A 15,697-nucleotide genomic window follows, 5' to 3' on the forward strand; every position below is an offset into this window, starting at 1 on the left:
GTTACACACTAAGCTTTTAATATATATATATATATATATATATATATATATATATTATAATTATTACAATTGAATAATGTGTTTTTGTGTGTGTTTCTGCTAAGATTAGAGATTTTAGGAACAAAGAATGGTCAACAGGATATATAAAGGTTACAAATACACACAAATAAGTATATATATAATAAATAAAATAAGAAAACAACCTTCCAGTGAGCTCCCTTCACTTTTGTACCACATTCATTTGTAAAACGCTGATTAAAATTTATGTGCTGTCGTCTATGTTCTGTTTAAATATGTAAGTCATCTGGTTGTGTCATGAATAAGATCGACTCCCTCATCTCTCCCGCTGACCTCAGAAACTCTGTCACAGATGTTTTGTTGAACTTTTACTGAATTCCACATCATGTGGCCTTTTCCTTCTCCTCCTTTCAGGCCATGACTGAAACAATCTGAACCAGTTATTTATACTAGCCTAGGACTTCTTTGCAACCGTTCTACAGGGTCTGTGTGAGCAGTGACCCCAGCCACAGGGGATATTTTGAGAAATGACCCTCTGTTCTTTCTGGTATGTGTAAATATCCGTCTTTCAGCATCATTCTTTAAAGTGAGAACAGTCAGATATACAAATACCAGAGGTTGTGTGTGTGTGTGTTTGTGTGTTCAATATCCTGTTGTGCTACTGTTGTGTTGGTTTAAACTGACTTTTAGGGTGGCATGTGATATTCGTACATCAGCCACACCCCAACACACTGTCTGCCTTCCTGTAGCTCTCTCTTTTATCTCACACTCTTTTAGTGTTTTCTTTGCTCTCTCCTTCCTTTGTTATTCCACATTAACTTATTTATATTAAAATAAAAGCATCCTCACTATATGGTCCAGATATTACGGACTGCGTGCGCTAGGTTAGGTTAGCGTCTTAACATTTTTTTTTACAAATCCAGACCAGAACCTGAACATAAAGGGTAAGTTCACCCAAAAATCACATGAAATAAAAAACCCAACATATTTTGCCTCAACTGGTATGTGTCCACGCAGATATCTTTTGTTTTTATTTGCCCAGGTTTGAGATATCTGTCTCTGAATATCTACTGCTACCCTCAGATCAGTGGAGGAGATTTTAATTTAATTTGTAACCCTCCTGACTTAAAATAAAATAGAAATATTTTACAAGAAGCACCTTTTTTTTCTCCAGATATAGTGTCCTTGTTACACCTGATAATATCAACAGAACTCACTGTAGACATCTTTCAATGGGACTATTTCTTTGGTAGAGAGTAGTTGAGTAGTAGTTAGTCAATGAAAAGTGTTTCCAAAAACTGACCCTGATTTTCAAACTAATTTAAGTCAGGGGTCTGAAGCTCAAATCGGCTTGGGGACACTGTTGGTATTGTCCTCTTATAGGAGGGCCACTTCAATTAAATTAAATTTTATTTGTGTAGCGCCAACAAGACAATATTATTTTAAAAAAACCAATCCTGTGGGCCATATCTTTTTGACATCACGTCATGGGCCAGAGGGAGGGAGATGGAGGACCAGAAATAGCCCGCAGCCAGCAGTTTGAGAGCCCTGCTTTTAAGTCTTTAACAACTGAAAATATCGTTGTCACTTTTTATAAAATTACATAAAAATGTTGTTTGTATACAAACTATGAGAATGTATTGCTCACATACCAAACAGTGATTGAGTTTTTGTGCCTCAGCATTCACCCCCTGTGTAAAAGTCCCCAGCTATATTCAGGACTCAACTTCTCTTTGTTCAGCCCCTCTTTAAAAAACATAAACAGTCCATTCATATGAGCCCAGACTCAGACTGTAATTATGACTCAGGCCTGTTGTGGCCAATCACAGAGCTGTTAGTAGCAGAGCCGCACTATATGGCATCACATGACAACATCAAAGCTGAGGCATGGTCCTGCTTCGGTCTGCATGCTGCTCCCTGCCGCAGTGACGCTAATCGACCAGGACAGCCTGAGCATGACCTACTTCTGTAGGTGGCTCCTGCAGGCAGGACAGTCACCCTCCACACCGGCCTGCACCTCACTCGGCAGATGTAATGGATCAAACCGCAACTCAGGCCTTTGTGTTTTATGAGTGTCAGAGCTCTGGGTCAGTGGTTCTCAAACGAATTACATCATGAACCCTTTGATGGTCACAGGCCGGACATGAATCAACTACCAAAGATTCATTTCCCCTTCTCAGTTCATTTTTTCATTATGAGAGGAGGCCGAGACACTGGAGATTGTTTGACGTCATACATATCAAAGATTTAAAAGTGGAGAATAATCAAGGACATTGAATCTGAATTAAACATCCGATTAAACCATATTTGTACTTATATCTAAAATGTGTCTGTTTCTGGGCGTTTGTCCACCTCAATAAGAGAAACCATGTTTCCTTCTGGCTTCTTTAACTCTGGCGAGAAATGTTCACTTGGATCTCTTCCTCTTCTTTCACTGGACATGTGTCGTCTCACACGATGGTTACTGTTCTTCTCCTCTCTGAACTTATCTGATGAATTTATGTAAACAAATTAAAGATCAATTAGCAGTTTAATTGATATGTGAGGTGACACTAATGTTTTGACTGATATGAGGTTAATATTAATAAAGTAAGTAAAAGTGATGGGATTTATTTATTTTAAAAAAGAAAAGAAAACTACATGTAATATTTTATATATGTATAGTGCATTGTTATTGAGCATTTATTGTTAAATGTTTTTGATTACTTATGAATATTAACATATTTAACCACATTTACCTGATATGAAGCAGATGTTATTCTGTTATCAACAACAGTTCAGAAATGAGCAGTCGTCCACTGAATAATCTGACTTGGAGCTCAGTATTTTTTCATTATTATCATCATTTTTTTTTTACTTCAAATTAACTAGAATACACAACATACTGTCTCTGCATCTTAAAGGACAACGCTGGTGTTTTAGCTCCTTACTTTAAATTATGTTCACACTTGCACTAGTTGAGCATTTTCAAATGCATGCTATACATATTTAGATTTAGATTAACAGGCCACTGTTGGGGGTGTTTAATTCATTTAATTTAATTTAATTTAATTTAAACAGGTTATTTTCATACAATAAATTAAAAAACGAATGAATCTTGCTCAAGTTGTGTAAACACAAACTCTGTGAAGTTAAGTTACATTACCTTCATTGTACTGAAGCTTCAACGGAGATCGATTTCAATGATCTTCAGTATTATCACATCATGCCACAATGAAATTTAACAGAATAAAAAAACTATTTAATTTACTCCATTTCCACTGTGTACACAAATTAATGGAAAACAATGGCTGCCAGGAGCAAGAAATTAGATAAATGTGTGTAACACAGCAGCATGGTCTGCAGAATGCTGTGAAGTGTAATGAGTTTGTACAAATGAATTGTAGGTGGTCTGGCCCTTTAAGGCAAATATCAGTTTGCCTACAAAATAAAATGTCTTAAATCAGTAGAATATGAAACTTTATAAATGTGCCTGTTTGTACTTGCCCTCGAAGTTAAAGAATAATTATATCTGTAACAGAAGTTTGGTTTGCTGATTGGTTAAACATAATGTTAACAGTAGAGGAACACACACACACACACACACACACACACTGCTCCATCGTTTTATTTTACATTTATAATGTTTCCTTATTTTAGCAGCTCACGTTCAAATGTGATGAATATTAATATATTAATGAGCTGTCTGGGCGTATAGAGCAGGTGTGTCAGTCCACACACACCACACACACATTCACACAGCACAGGAAGCGACGGCGCTTTCAAAACAAAATATCATAACTTCGAGGGAGAAGTTACAAATTGATTAAATATATTTCTTATTTTTGTTTTTAAGGTTTCTGTTAATAGAAACAGTTAAATCTATAAATGGATCCAGTGTATTTGATATTAGGCCTCCCAAGTAGGGATATAACTACTGTAGCTAAAAGGTTATATAACATTCGTACTTTTGCTCCTATAAAAAATATATAGGCCTATATGTGTATATTCTGTATATTATTACAGTCTACAAGTGATAAGGGCCTGTCTTTTAATGGTTGGTGTAAAGTTATATTTGAGCTATTCTGCATACCAAAGCAGAACATAGACTACTGAACATAGTAAGTAATTAAGTAATTTGTTTGCTTATGTTTGTGTTATTATTTAAAAAACATTTTTGTAAGAGAGAAAGACAAAAAAGACACCCTGCGTCATAAACTCGGTATAAACTGACGAAACAAACAGTCAGAAAAAGACTTTAACTGGTATTTATGCAGGTTTGTAGTTTTGCGGCCAATAAAGTGAAACCACGCACCAGCAGCACAACGCTTTACTCTGAAAGGGCCCACCGGAACCGCCGCGGCTCGCTGCGTGCAGCTTGCTGCAGCCTGTAGGAGCGGCCGGTTCCTCCCAGCAGCCCCTCAGCTCACAGGGAAAGCTTTTCTTCTCGCAGCAGCAGCGGGGATTGTGTGACTGCACACGCCGGATATTCATCACATTAAAAAAACACACACTCAGTGCTGAAAGCGGCGAGAGAAGAAGGACTCTTCCCTGGGTCGTGTATCCCTCCACGTCCCACCTTTTCTGATTTTTGGCCGTCGTTGCTTTTTTTTTACCCCAATTCTTTATTTTGTGTTTTTCTACGTTTCCCCGACTCCTGGCAGTCTCTCTGTGGCGCACTCAGGTTTCGTTCGGCTGACATGGTAGATTATCACGCTGCCAATAACCAATCCTCGGCAGGCGGGGTTCAGACATACATGGAGCAAGAGAATGATTGGGACCGGGACCTTCTGCTGGACCCGGCCTGGGAGAAACAGCAGAGGAAGGTAAGGGAACCAAAGTCGGGCCCAGCTGGGCCGAGTCGAGCCGGGGCTGAGAGGAGGAGGAGGCGGCGGGCAGAAAGAAAATGGCAGGGGAGGGATGGGATGGGGAGTGGAGGTCAGGGACCGAGTGCGGGCCTCGGTTTGGCTCCATAAAGCCCGCAGCTGCTCCCAGTGCCCCACTTTATACCAACCATTTTCTTCCTCCCAGCCTGTCTCTCCTCTTCGCCCGTCCCGAGGCTCTCCTCAATGTCAAGCTGTTTCATTCCCCTCTGATTAAATGCTGCTTTCTCCTCCTCCTCCTCCTCTTCCTCCTGCCCCTCTTCCCTCTGTAAATGTTAAAGTATCCGGCTGTGTGTCCAGCATTAGCTGCTGCTTTCACTCCTTCAAGGGTGAATTTTTTTATAGCTTTTTTTCCCGGTACTTTTTTCCCTCCCCGAGCGGAAACAGGGCGCCACATTGTTGCAGAAAAATCCGAATTGTGATTGTTTGACATTCGGGGCTTAAAATAGCGAGTGAAGGGTGTTTTTTTCTGGAGGCTTTAGCGCCTTATCGAGCAGTCCTGTCCCAGCTGACCTGGCTGCCTGGAGGCCGATAAGACTGCTGTGTACAGGAAGAGCGGGCCGATACCGCGGTGCTCCAGGCCGATACACACAGCATTTAACTGTAAAGCTGCTGTGATTCATTATATCCGCATTTAATCCTGTTTGTATTGAAAACCAGCAGTCAGGGGTTTTTAGTTTTTTGTATTGCCACACTCAACTCTTGGCAGGTTGGATTTTCATTCTAACTAATGGCCTTCTGGTGGAATTCCTCACATGGTTGGCAACTTTTCTTCAGAGTATTTGAAGATTTACAGCCATTTTTCTTTTTTTCCCCTTTAAAGCAGCCAGAAATCTGAAACAGTACAGCGAGATAAAACCATATAACACATTTACTGACTGGTTTGTACATCCAGGGACACACACTGCTGGTCTGACAGGTCCTGTGAAGTCACACACCAAAACCACATGTGCAGCACCTAGGTGTTCAGATTAAACGAGGCCGCTGTCATGAGCAGTGCTAAGCTGAGCACACCTGCTGTATTTGCTGAGTATTGTTGTCTCTGGTGTGACAGTCACACCTATGCTCCTGTTATTCCCAGAGCACCTTTCTGTATCCACACTCCTTTTACTGCACACAACTCAACGCCCACTTACTCTGCTGCAGATTTTTAGCTACTGTAATATTCTACATAAATATTTAGACACCAAATAACCCCCCCCCGCGCGTTCTTTGACTACGCCAGTCATCGCCACCGTTCAGCATCGGAATAACAATCGTGCTACTCGTCATCCCCCCTAACCCATCAGCAGTCATTAACATTTACGCAGCATTGGACCTTTTTTATTTATTTAAAACAAGCACTCTTCATCTTCATCAGCTCTCCATCCTCACTTCCTCATCCTCTAAGCGCTCCAATCAGTGCTAATGTTGCTTCTTGTAATACTTTGGCTACCTGTGTGCAATTTCCCCTTTAGGATGGCAATGAAAGCCATCCACTAATATTCACTAGAAGGTGACCTTGTTGTTTTTACCCAGTGTTCCCTCTTTAGGCGTTCACTATGCTCAACGATTATGCCTGCTAGAACAAATGTGTCACACAGATTCAGCATGGGGACTCTTTCCGACCCTCTGAATCCTCATAAGGCAGAGCAGAGGCAGTATGATGAAGGTGAACAGCCATTGCCTAACAGTGTGGAATGATTGAGAGGGTGTGCAGTGCTAACCAGACTACGCACCCTATCTTATTCACTAACTAGCCAGATGACTGGCATACTTTGTGGTGGTGTGACAGCATGCCGAGCATTGAATGGTGCATTTTTATTAGGCCACTCAGCATTATAGCTGTCAACGTGAGACATTCCTGCTGTTGATTAGCATCAGACCTGGAGGGCCCGGTCCTTCACTGCTGTGGGGACTCTCTGCATATTTGTGTAGAGATCACAGAGGTCAAAGTTCCTTCAAACAGAAGAACTACCCGACCAATCATTAAAGAGCGAGGCTTGTTGTGTAAAACCTGGGCTGAGTTCCATTCCTCTTCACTCATCAGCAGAGGCTGATAGGTGTTTGGTTGATTGGGAGCAGTGCAGGTTGGGGACATGCTCCCCTGCCAAGCTCGAGCTGTGCCGGCCCCGGTGAGGCGGGGGAACCAAGGGCAAATTCCTGCGGTGTATTCACGCTCACTGTGCCAGTTATTGCGCAAAAGTGAGCAAATGCCTCCCGCAGGAATATGAAGAGAGAAGTGGATTTAATGAGTGTGGGAATGGGTTTGTCCTTGTTGTGTGTGTGTGTGACGAGTGAGAGGTCAAAAACAGGAGTGTTTTGTCGGAGGCAGAGTTTTCCGTCATGCTGACTTCTGCACATTTATTCAGTTGAGTAATACAAGAGGGGAAAAAGACAGCAATGCTCAGGATCTTTTGGTTTTGACATGTGACAGTTGGCCTCCGTTTACATTTGAACCCAGAACACTGGAGATGTTTAGTTTGCACCTAGTGGAGCCATGAGGACACCTCGAGGATTAGGACTCTATCTGCTTGTGTTAACAGTTCAGTGCACTCTCATCTGTCTTTATCTGTTCAGTAAACACACAAAAAAAGACAAATACAGGTGGAAAGATGGATGACAATGCTTAAAATAAGACATTTGGCAGCAGTCAGGATTTTACTTTGTTCGCTCTATTTGAATAAAATTCAAAGTTTCCCAGAGTTGTACTGAGTGAATCTGTGTTTCTTTGGCTGAAGCAGAGGTTTGTCTTTGCAGTGTGTTTCCTGTTGTCCATTTAGTATTTTGAGCAAAATTTCTCAACACCCCAGAGTACCTGGACTGCGCCCAGCTGGGTCCAGCTAACTGCACTTTGTTACAGGCGACGCTCCTCGCCTGACAAACATGTTATTAAGTCTTTCTCACTGCTCTCGGATCCACCACACGCTGAAACATGTCGAAGTACGCAGTGACGCTACCAGAGGTTTTATTGTAACTCTGGGCAGTGTGGCAGGCGGTGCATGCAAATCCAGCTTCTCAGCGACAGTTAGGTTGCACATATTTCTCCTGTCATGAGGCAGGGCGAAAGTACAGCGAGGTGGGAGGATGAGCTAACAAGGAAAGCAGTAAAGTACACAAGCCAAAGGGCCCAGAGCAGTTGGCAACGCTGGTGACGTTTGAAATCAGATTAATTAGAACACGTCCCACCTTTCTCATCCGATGCAGCTGCGTTCTGTTCATTCACAAAAAAGATAAATCACTAGATTCTAAAAAATGTAACTCATGCAAATGTGTAAGTGCAGGCATGCAAATCAGAGCAATTTGGCTATTTGCAGAAACAGACGTGCCACCAGAAACAAAAGATTTTTTTCGTATTCCCTTCCCTTAGCTCGTATCAGGAGTGTGGCAGCAAATGTGGAACATTTACACTCACAAATCAGCAGGTTACAGTGGCAGAATCAGTTGTGGTCACTCAGTGATGGTTATCGGTCTTCATTTTCCTATGCTGACAGCCGACTCAGTCCGTCATTCTGTTTGCACAGAAGGGATTGAGGCTGGACTGTGACACGAGCACACATCTGAACAGACTTTACAGTTAACAGCTGGAACCGATGGAAAGATACGGAGGTAGACGGCATCATTTGATGTAACTCGCAGTCATTTTCCTGATTTTTACACAGCCTGTCAGAGCTTATTTTTTCTTTAAACACACCGATATTTGTCTCTGTCACACAAGAAATCTCCTTTTTTCTACTCCGATGCTTAATAATTGCAGCTTTGTTGGACCTCATCACACAGTAAGCAGCCTGAAGTTGTTTGTAGCCAGCTTCCCTGACACACCCCACTAGTGCCCAGACTTGCAACACAACACATTCACACACAGATTTTTTTCTATTACTGCCAAGGTGGGCAGCTGGACACAATGTTAGTTTGTTCTTTTGTCGCCCACTTTCACATGCTTTCTGTGTGACTGGCTGGCAGCAGGCAGGCGGAGCCGCTTCAGATGGCCCGGGTTGGCTCAGGACGAGCTGTCAGTGACATTTTCTCAGATGGACAAATGGATCAAACAATGCATTCACCATCATCTCTACTCTGCCTGCCTCGCTGTTCCAAAACAACAGTTAAAAGAATGAAGTGAAAATGTTTGAGGAAGGTCGACTAAAAAGCCCGCTCCCTAACAACAATAGACAATGCTCTGTTTGTAGAGAATTAAAGGAGCAGGCGCTTTGATTGGTTGTCTGTCGATTTGTGTGTGTGTGTGTCTGTGTGTGTGTGTGTGTGTGTGTGATTGGCTGATTGTGTAGCAGGATCAACCTGATTGGGGTGTGGTGTGTACGAGAGGAATCTACTCTCCTGTTGAATTAAAGCTTTTATCATTGAGCAGATATCAGAGTTCTGCTGTCTGTAATACAGTTGATTCTGGTTTGGTTTGTCTGCCTCAGGTGAACAGTGTTGAACAATAGGTCAGTTTCATCTCTATCACACACTGTATGTATGTGTGTATGTACGCATTGTGCAAGCTCAGACACCTGAAATGAGGTCTTTTTGATGATTGTGGGTATCCAGAGAACAAAAATGAAGACTTCCTGTTACAAAAGTGGACATTTTAATTGACCCTAACACAATTCAAGCAAAAATGCCAAACTTTAACGTTTTTCAGCTTCTCAAAAGTAATATGTTGCTGCTTAGCATTGTCTGACATTTGACAGAGTAATCAATCAAGTAATTGTACATTGAACTGATAATGAAAATCAGTTGAAGCGCTAGTCGTCATGATCCAGTTACATGTTCCTTCCCCTTCCTGTTTGATAAGAATGAAACTGAAGGGGAAACACCGCCGTAACCTTCAGCCTCCTCTTCAGGAAATGTGTGTGAACTTAACACACTTAAAGAAGTACACTTTAGCACTTCAGTCGTAACACTATATGTCTGCAGACATTTTGGGATGCGAGATAATGGAAGTGTAGCCATTCCATGAGAGCCAGCTGATTCCAGGTCAGCTGTGGGAAAGCCCTCCGCCTCAGCTGACCGTGATCCAGAATCAGCTTGTGGACCTAAACAACGAACCAGTCAGTCAAGCAGACAGCCAGCCAGCGAGAGGACAGAGCAGAGAGGAATGTAACCCCTCTCTGTTTCCCCCTCGCTCTTTCTCTCTGTTCTGCCATTGGCGGCGGTGAGAGAGCATGCAGGGGGAAACATTCCTTTGGTGGCCCATTATAGCCTGCTAGGCCAGTGGGAGGGGGGCTTTTTACTAAAGGGGGGCGGGGTATCCTGTTTTTTTGCCCTACAGGAAAAAAAAAAAAAAGAGTTGGGGTTTGCAGGATTGCAGATGTGGTGTGTGCGGTGGAGAGGAGAGGGAGAATCCTCCTCGGAGGCAGAGGGTGCTTGCAGGGGGAAGCGAGAATTTCCAGCCGGTTATGATGTGGCGGAAGTCATGGCGCCAATCGTTGCTCCAAATATTTGTTTGCAGAAATGTTTTTAGACTTCACCACCCTGTGATTGATTGCACTTTGGAAACATTTGCTTTATGTCTACTAGTGCAGCAGAGTTCAAAGTGCAGACTGAAACACACGGTCCAGTCAGTCAGAGATGGTAGCGTGCCGTGCAGCTCAGGGCTGCTGTTGACATTGGTTGGCTGCAGGCCTGTGTGAGAGGTGGTGGAGCCTAATGTGTTTCTCTTTCAAAGAGATTTCTTTACGGTCTGTTTCTCTCCCACTCTTTGTGTGTGAGGAAGGCGTCGCGTTTTGGGGCAGAGAGAGGGGGACTTGGGTGCATCTGAATGTCATAGAAGCCACGAACCCCCGGATTGAGTGTATGGCTGACATAACCTTAGCTCTCCCACTAATTGTGGCTGTGTTCACACAAGCTTACGTCTTGGCTATTGTGCATAGTTATGAGGATTAGTAAATGGCATTTCCCTCTGATGAATTGAAATTGGCAACAATGGGGACTAAGAATTTCCTTTTGGTTGGGTGCCAGTATACATGTTGATGGTTTTAGCTTGAAGCTCAGACCCCCCCCCCTTCATGTGTCCTCCAAGTGTATCCTCCACAGACGGATTTAAAGGAATATACTGAGTTTTTTGTAAATAAGCTCTTTGATGCATTTGCCATTGTGTAGGAAAACAATTGGTAGTAAAGTACACTGCTATATTTGCATCATTCAGAAGAATACTGAGACACAGAGGGGCTCTTTGTGCTGAGACAGTTGGTTAAAATATAGTATATAGTATAGTGGTTGAACACAACAAGCAGTTTGAAGACACCACCTTGGGTTCTGGGTACATTATTAGATTGTGTCAATGTGTGTGTTCTAATGTTTTTGAGTGTGTGTGTGTGTGTTTGTTGTGGAGGGGGTTGTTTGTAGGAAAGCAGCAGAAGAAAAGGATGTGTGTTTAGGTGTGGCGTATGTGTGTGAAGAGTGGGGGCACCATTATATTATGGGTCTTGGGGAGGGGTGGGGGGGTTGAGGTTTTTTGCCCTCTAGTTTTCCAGCAGTCACATAGCTGTGGGTTTGTGCGCCTGAGGCTGCCGGTAAACACTGTGCACTTAAACAAACACAGGCCCTTCTCACGTCTGCACCTACTGCTAACTTATTGTTTTCATCATCATATATGGTCCATTTAACAGAGAGGGAAATAAACTGAGGAACATATTGAAAACAGTAATATAATGAAAAAGACAAAGCTGCAGTTCAACGTTTGCTTTTAGCAAGTTCCTCATAAACCAAACACCTCAGCAGTGTTTAAATGGAAAGATTACAGTAACCTCACCTCACACCTCCACTCTTTGTAGGTGTCTAATTGAGCTCTACTTATGCTAAAAAATAAAGAACTTCATAGCTCACTGCAGTAGATTTTTCTGCAGGTTGTTTTTCAGTGAACATTTGTTTAAGGCAGTAATGTAAAACCCTTTGTGTGGAAGTCTTGATTGTGACAGTGAGGGCTGTAAGATGTGAATAAATGAAGCTTGGCCGTTGCATTCATTCTGAAAGATGACAGTATAAAATGTAGCCAGTGCTGTGCATCCTGTTATCTACCTCAGAATATCTTTGCTTACCCTTGCATCTCTCTCCTCTGTCTACATGGCTTAAGAGTGCAGATAACGTTCATGCATGTTTCTGTGAGGCTGCAGCCTCTGTATTCTGAACCACGGCGCTCTGCAGGGCTCTGTATTTTTGGAAACAGCACTTCAGAGCTCTGCTATCATTCTGCACCTGAGAGAGAGTGAGAGTTAGAATTCAATAAAAATTTGATCAGAAAAATGGAACAAGAAGCAAAACCCTGTTCTCACTTTTGCTATTTCAAACAGCTCACAGCAGTTCTACTGTAAGGGAGGCGAAGGCAGCGACTTATTTCATGCGCTGGAGGCTATACATAGATGTGTGGACAGCATTAGCATCCTTTTTTCAATGCATTATAAAAGGCTTTTGGTGTACGTGGTTGTTAATGTGTGAGTTCATGTGTTCACACTTTAATGTATTGTTGGTGTTATTTCATTATTGCATGGAAAGAGCTAATTGTGGTCTACATTTAAAAGCTTCCTCCTTTCACATTGTATGAAACAGACCTAACACTGCTGCGACTTAGATCAAAACTCTTCACAGTTTTGTGGATCTGTTTAATGTGTTCTGTTTGCAGACATTAACGGGGACTTCAGTGGTTTTATCCACTTTAAGGTCAGTTAACTGGTCACAGGGAGCACTACGCAGCCTGCACACTGTTGTACAGTCTTCTGTGGCTCTGAAGGATATTTGTCAAGTCTTACATAAAGGTTAGTTTTGAGAGATATGTAAGATGCTATATGGGAAATGTAGGATCCAGTGATTCTGGAGATTGACCCACAGCAGAGCCTAAAGGTCAGGGTATTTCTGCCCCTGCTGCTTTTATTATTGTCAGTACGCTTGTACTCTGATGAAGACACACTTTTTAACTGGCTTCCATTTCAGTGTGGAACAAACCTTGTCATGTCAGCACATGTTGCTGCCTGTGTTGTTCACACTGTCTGAGGTTGTCCTCAATCTGGTCGTCCTCTGGAGGCCCACGTGGCTGCGCAGCAACATCTGTCAGTGGGACGGGCCACCTCACCCACCTCACCCACATCACCAACGCCACTCACCCAGGGATTACATCCAGCTCACATGACCAGATTACATCCAGATCTGACACACATCTAGGATGAATAGGAGGGTGGGGAACGATGCTTGTAGGCACATTATAGTATAGTGAATTAAGAGTGCGGGCTGGACAGAGGTGATCACAGGCATTAAGATCAGATTACAACCAGAGACACTGACCTTCAGTCTGAAAGCATGTATTTCTTACAATTATTGTCATAAACAACACCAATAGAAGTTCTAATCTCCCATAAGAAATGAATGGGAGAAGAGGTTTTTACCTTATCTACTATTAAAATAGAAAACGTGTAGAATAAAAACTATAGTTTTTGATAGCGAATCAGTAAAGAGTTGATTGGATTAGCAGACAGGGTTCTTCTCATAATATTGTTCTTTAGAATAAAGCTCGATGGATGCATACATGGCCACACCTAGACTGGTTATTCTCCCTCTGGGGTGGGTGTGTGAGTGAGAGAGGGAGGTAGAAAAAGACGAAGGAGGAGACGAGGGAGAGTGTGACAACAAACAGCCGTTGCTAAGTCTGGTAACAAAGTGAGCTCTGACCGGTAAGGCCTCACGCTACATCCTGGGGCTTCTACAACACACTCACCACTCACACACACACACACACACACACAATCACTCAACTCACTCACTCACTCACTCACACAGAGCAGACATCTGGAGGGGATGTTTGGCTGGATCAGGGGTTTAGCACCGTAGCTGCCGCATGCCACACTCGTCTACCTCACAGTCTGATCGTCGTACAGCTGCAGCAGCTCCAGACCCACTGAACAGACTGCTGTTCTTCACCAGACACAACTATGATCACAGCAAGCCTTTTCTGGCCCCCACCTGAAAAGGAAACGCATATGTTAGCCTCTGGACATGCTGAGCTACCTTGCAGGAGATGCATGTCGAAGGGTTGGGTTTCAAACCTCAATACGTTTTAGTACCAAAATGTGTTTGAATTCATTTAGTTTTATTTGATAGGGACAGATACATAGAGAATTGCTTTACAGTTATCCAAAAGAGCGCATGAATATATTTTTGATGGTAGTCTGCAAGTGAACCGAACTCGACCCTGACAGGAAATCACCTGATGAGGCTGCTGGGATCTGTAGGCATCGCTTAGTGTTTGTGGTGTCAAGACAAATGCCTACATCAATCGTAGTGGCTTTTAAAACCGAACACATGTGAAGACGGGGCAAACAGACCGTGTGTGTGTGTCTGTCTCTGATTTCCTCAGTGAGCTTCTTGTTTTATTATTTAACAGCTTTCAAACTGGGGCACTGGGTAAAGGTGAAGAGGAGAGGCCTGCTAAGACACATACATGCATGCAAACCCAGTGGATAGTGTTCATACAGTTATTTAAAAGACACACACACACTCTAATATACAGACAACACAATGAATTAACTGAAGACATATAAAGTCTACGGTGATGTCTTTTCCGTTTCATTATTTAGAAATGATCAGTTAATGCCAACAAATCATGTTTTCTTCTGTTATGCTCAACCAACCAGAAACATAAAATCACTTCCTGAATGCTACAGGTCTTCCTGCTAGAAGAACATCTGGTATTTGAAAGCGCACATTTAAACGCCTATTAAAATGTTGACAATATTTAATCAGCAGTATGCTGTATGAATGTTCAAATGTGCTAACTGACTAAAATGAAGACTTTTTAACTTGTGTGAAGTTTAATTGGGAACGTTCTCTCCGGGTTTGTGCACCAGAAGCTGACACATTCCAGTGGGGTATCAGTGGGTATCAGTGGGGTATCAGTGGAGCCTGCGCTGCTTTTAGTGCACATTACAGCAGCATTAAATATTTACTGATTGTGCCTGGCCTTCAGGTTCCTCTGCTCTCATTTATAGCAAGGACGCTCTGCTCACCAGATAATCCCACGCAACACTCTTGCTCTCCTTCTCTGACTCTCCACATTTATTTCTTCTCTTGCATTTCTCTATGAGCCTCTCTGTCTTTGCCAGAGTCGTTAAGGCAACAGGCGTGGACAAAAGAGGATAACTGGAGTGTACGTTGCTATTTTTAGGGCTTGGCCGGTGTGTTTTCTGGCCATTGGTGTTGCAATGCCAAATTGTTTCTGTGTCTGTGTGGTTTAGCAGTTGAGCTCTGGAGCTTCTATCTGTATTGCACGATATATATTTATATCCTACAACACATATATTTCTGGTCAGGCATCTCCAGGACCAGCCTGGGGCCTGTTCACAACTTCCATCTGTTTTTTTTTCTTTGGTAGTTCAGAGGAGGTCCCTCAGAGACTATAGGCCTGGAGCTTTTACAGAGAGACACATGGGATGGACGATCAGGTCTAGTTTTTCTGTTGGAGATTTAAAGCACAAAAAACAAAAACAACAACAAAGAATCAACCAGAGCACACGCAAACATTCAATAATGATTTTAAGAGCCTTAACATTTGTGTATTTGAATGTATTTGCTCTGCTCTTCTGTCGGCTTCCTGTGAGCTCCGATGACGATATGATCTCGATTATTTTTTGCAGAAAACAAGGAGATCAAATCAAGATGCAAGCAGACAAAGATGTTTTTGGGGGGATTTTGCAGCCCGTAAATGTAAGACTACATTTAGACCCGCATGCAGACAAGCAGAGAAGTGCAGAGAGCTGAGACAGATGGATGATAAATGCTTACTGCAGGTTCACTGCCAGTTTACGCAGCTGAGAAGACAGCTGATCCACATGCTGCTGCTGCTGCTGCTG

General features: G+C 42.7%; 1 protein-coding gene across 1 annotated transcript in view; it reads left to right on the forward strand.

Moving 5' to 3' along the window:
- Positions 1–4,415: 4,415 nt before the first annotated feature.
- LOC118341390 (alpha-actinin-4-like) overlaps positions 4,416–15,697 on the forward strand; it is a 56,832-nt gene continuing 45,550 nt past the window's right edge. Inside the window, exon 1 of the mRNA XM_035679637.1 lies at positions 4,416–4,823. Within this exon, the coding sequence (XP_035535530.1) occupies positions 4,698–4,823 (126 nt within the window). The 5' untranslated portion in view covers positions 4,416–4,697. The remainder of the gene's footprint in view (positions 4,824–15,697) is intronic.

Source organism: Morone saxatilis, unplaced genomic scaffold (assembly GCF_004916995.1).
Source record: "Morone saxatilis isolate NCDOM2014 unplaced genomic scaffold, NCSU_SB_2.0 Contig8, whole genome shotgun sequence".
NCBI lineage: Eukaryota > Metazoa > Chordata > Actinopteri > Moronidae > Morone > Morone saxatilis.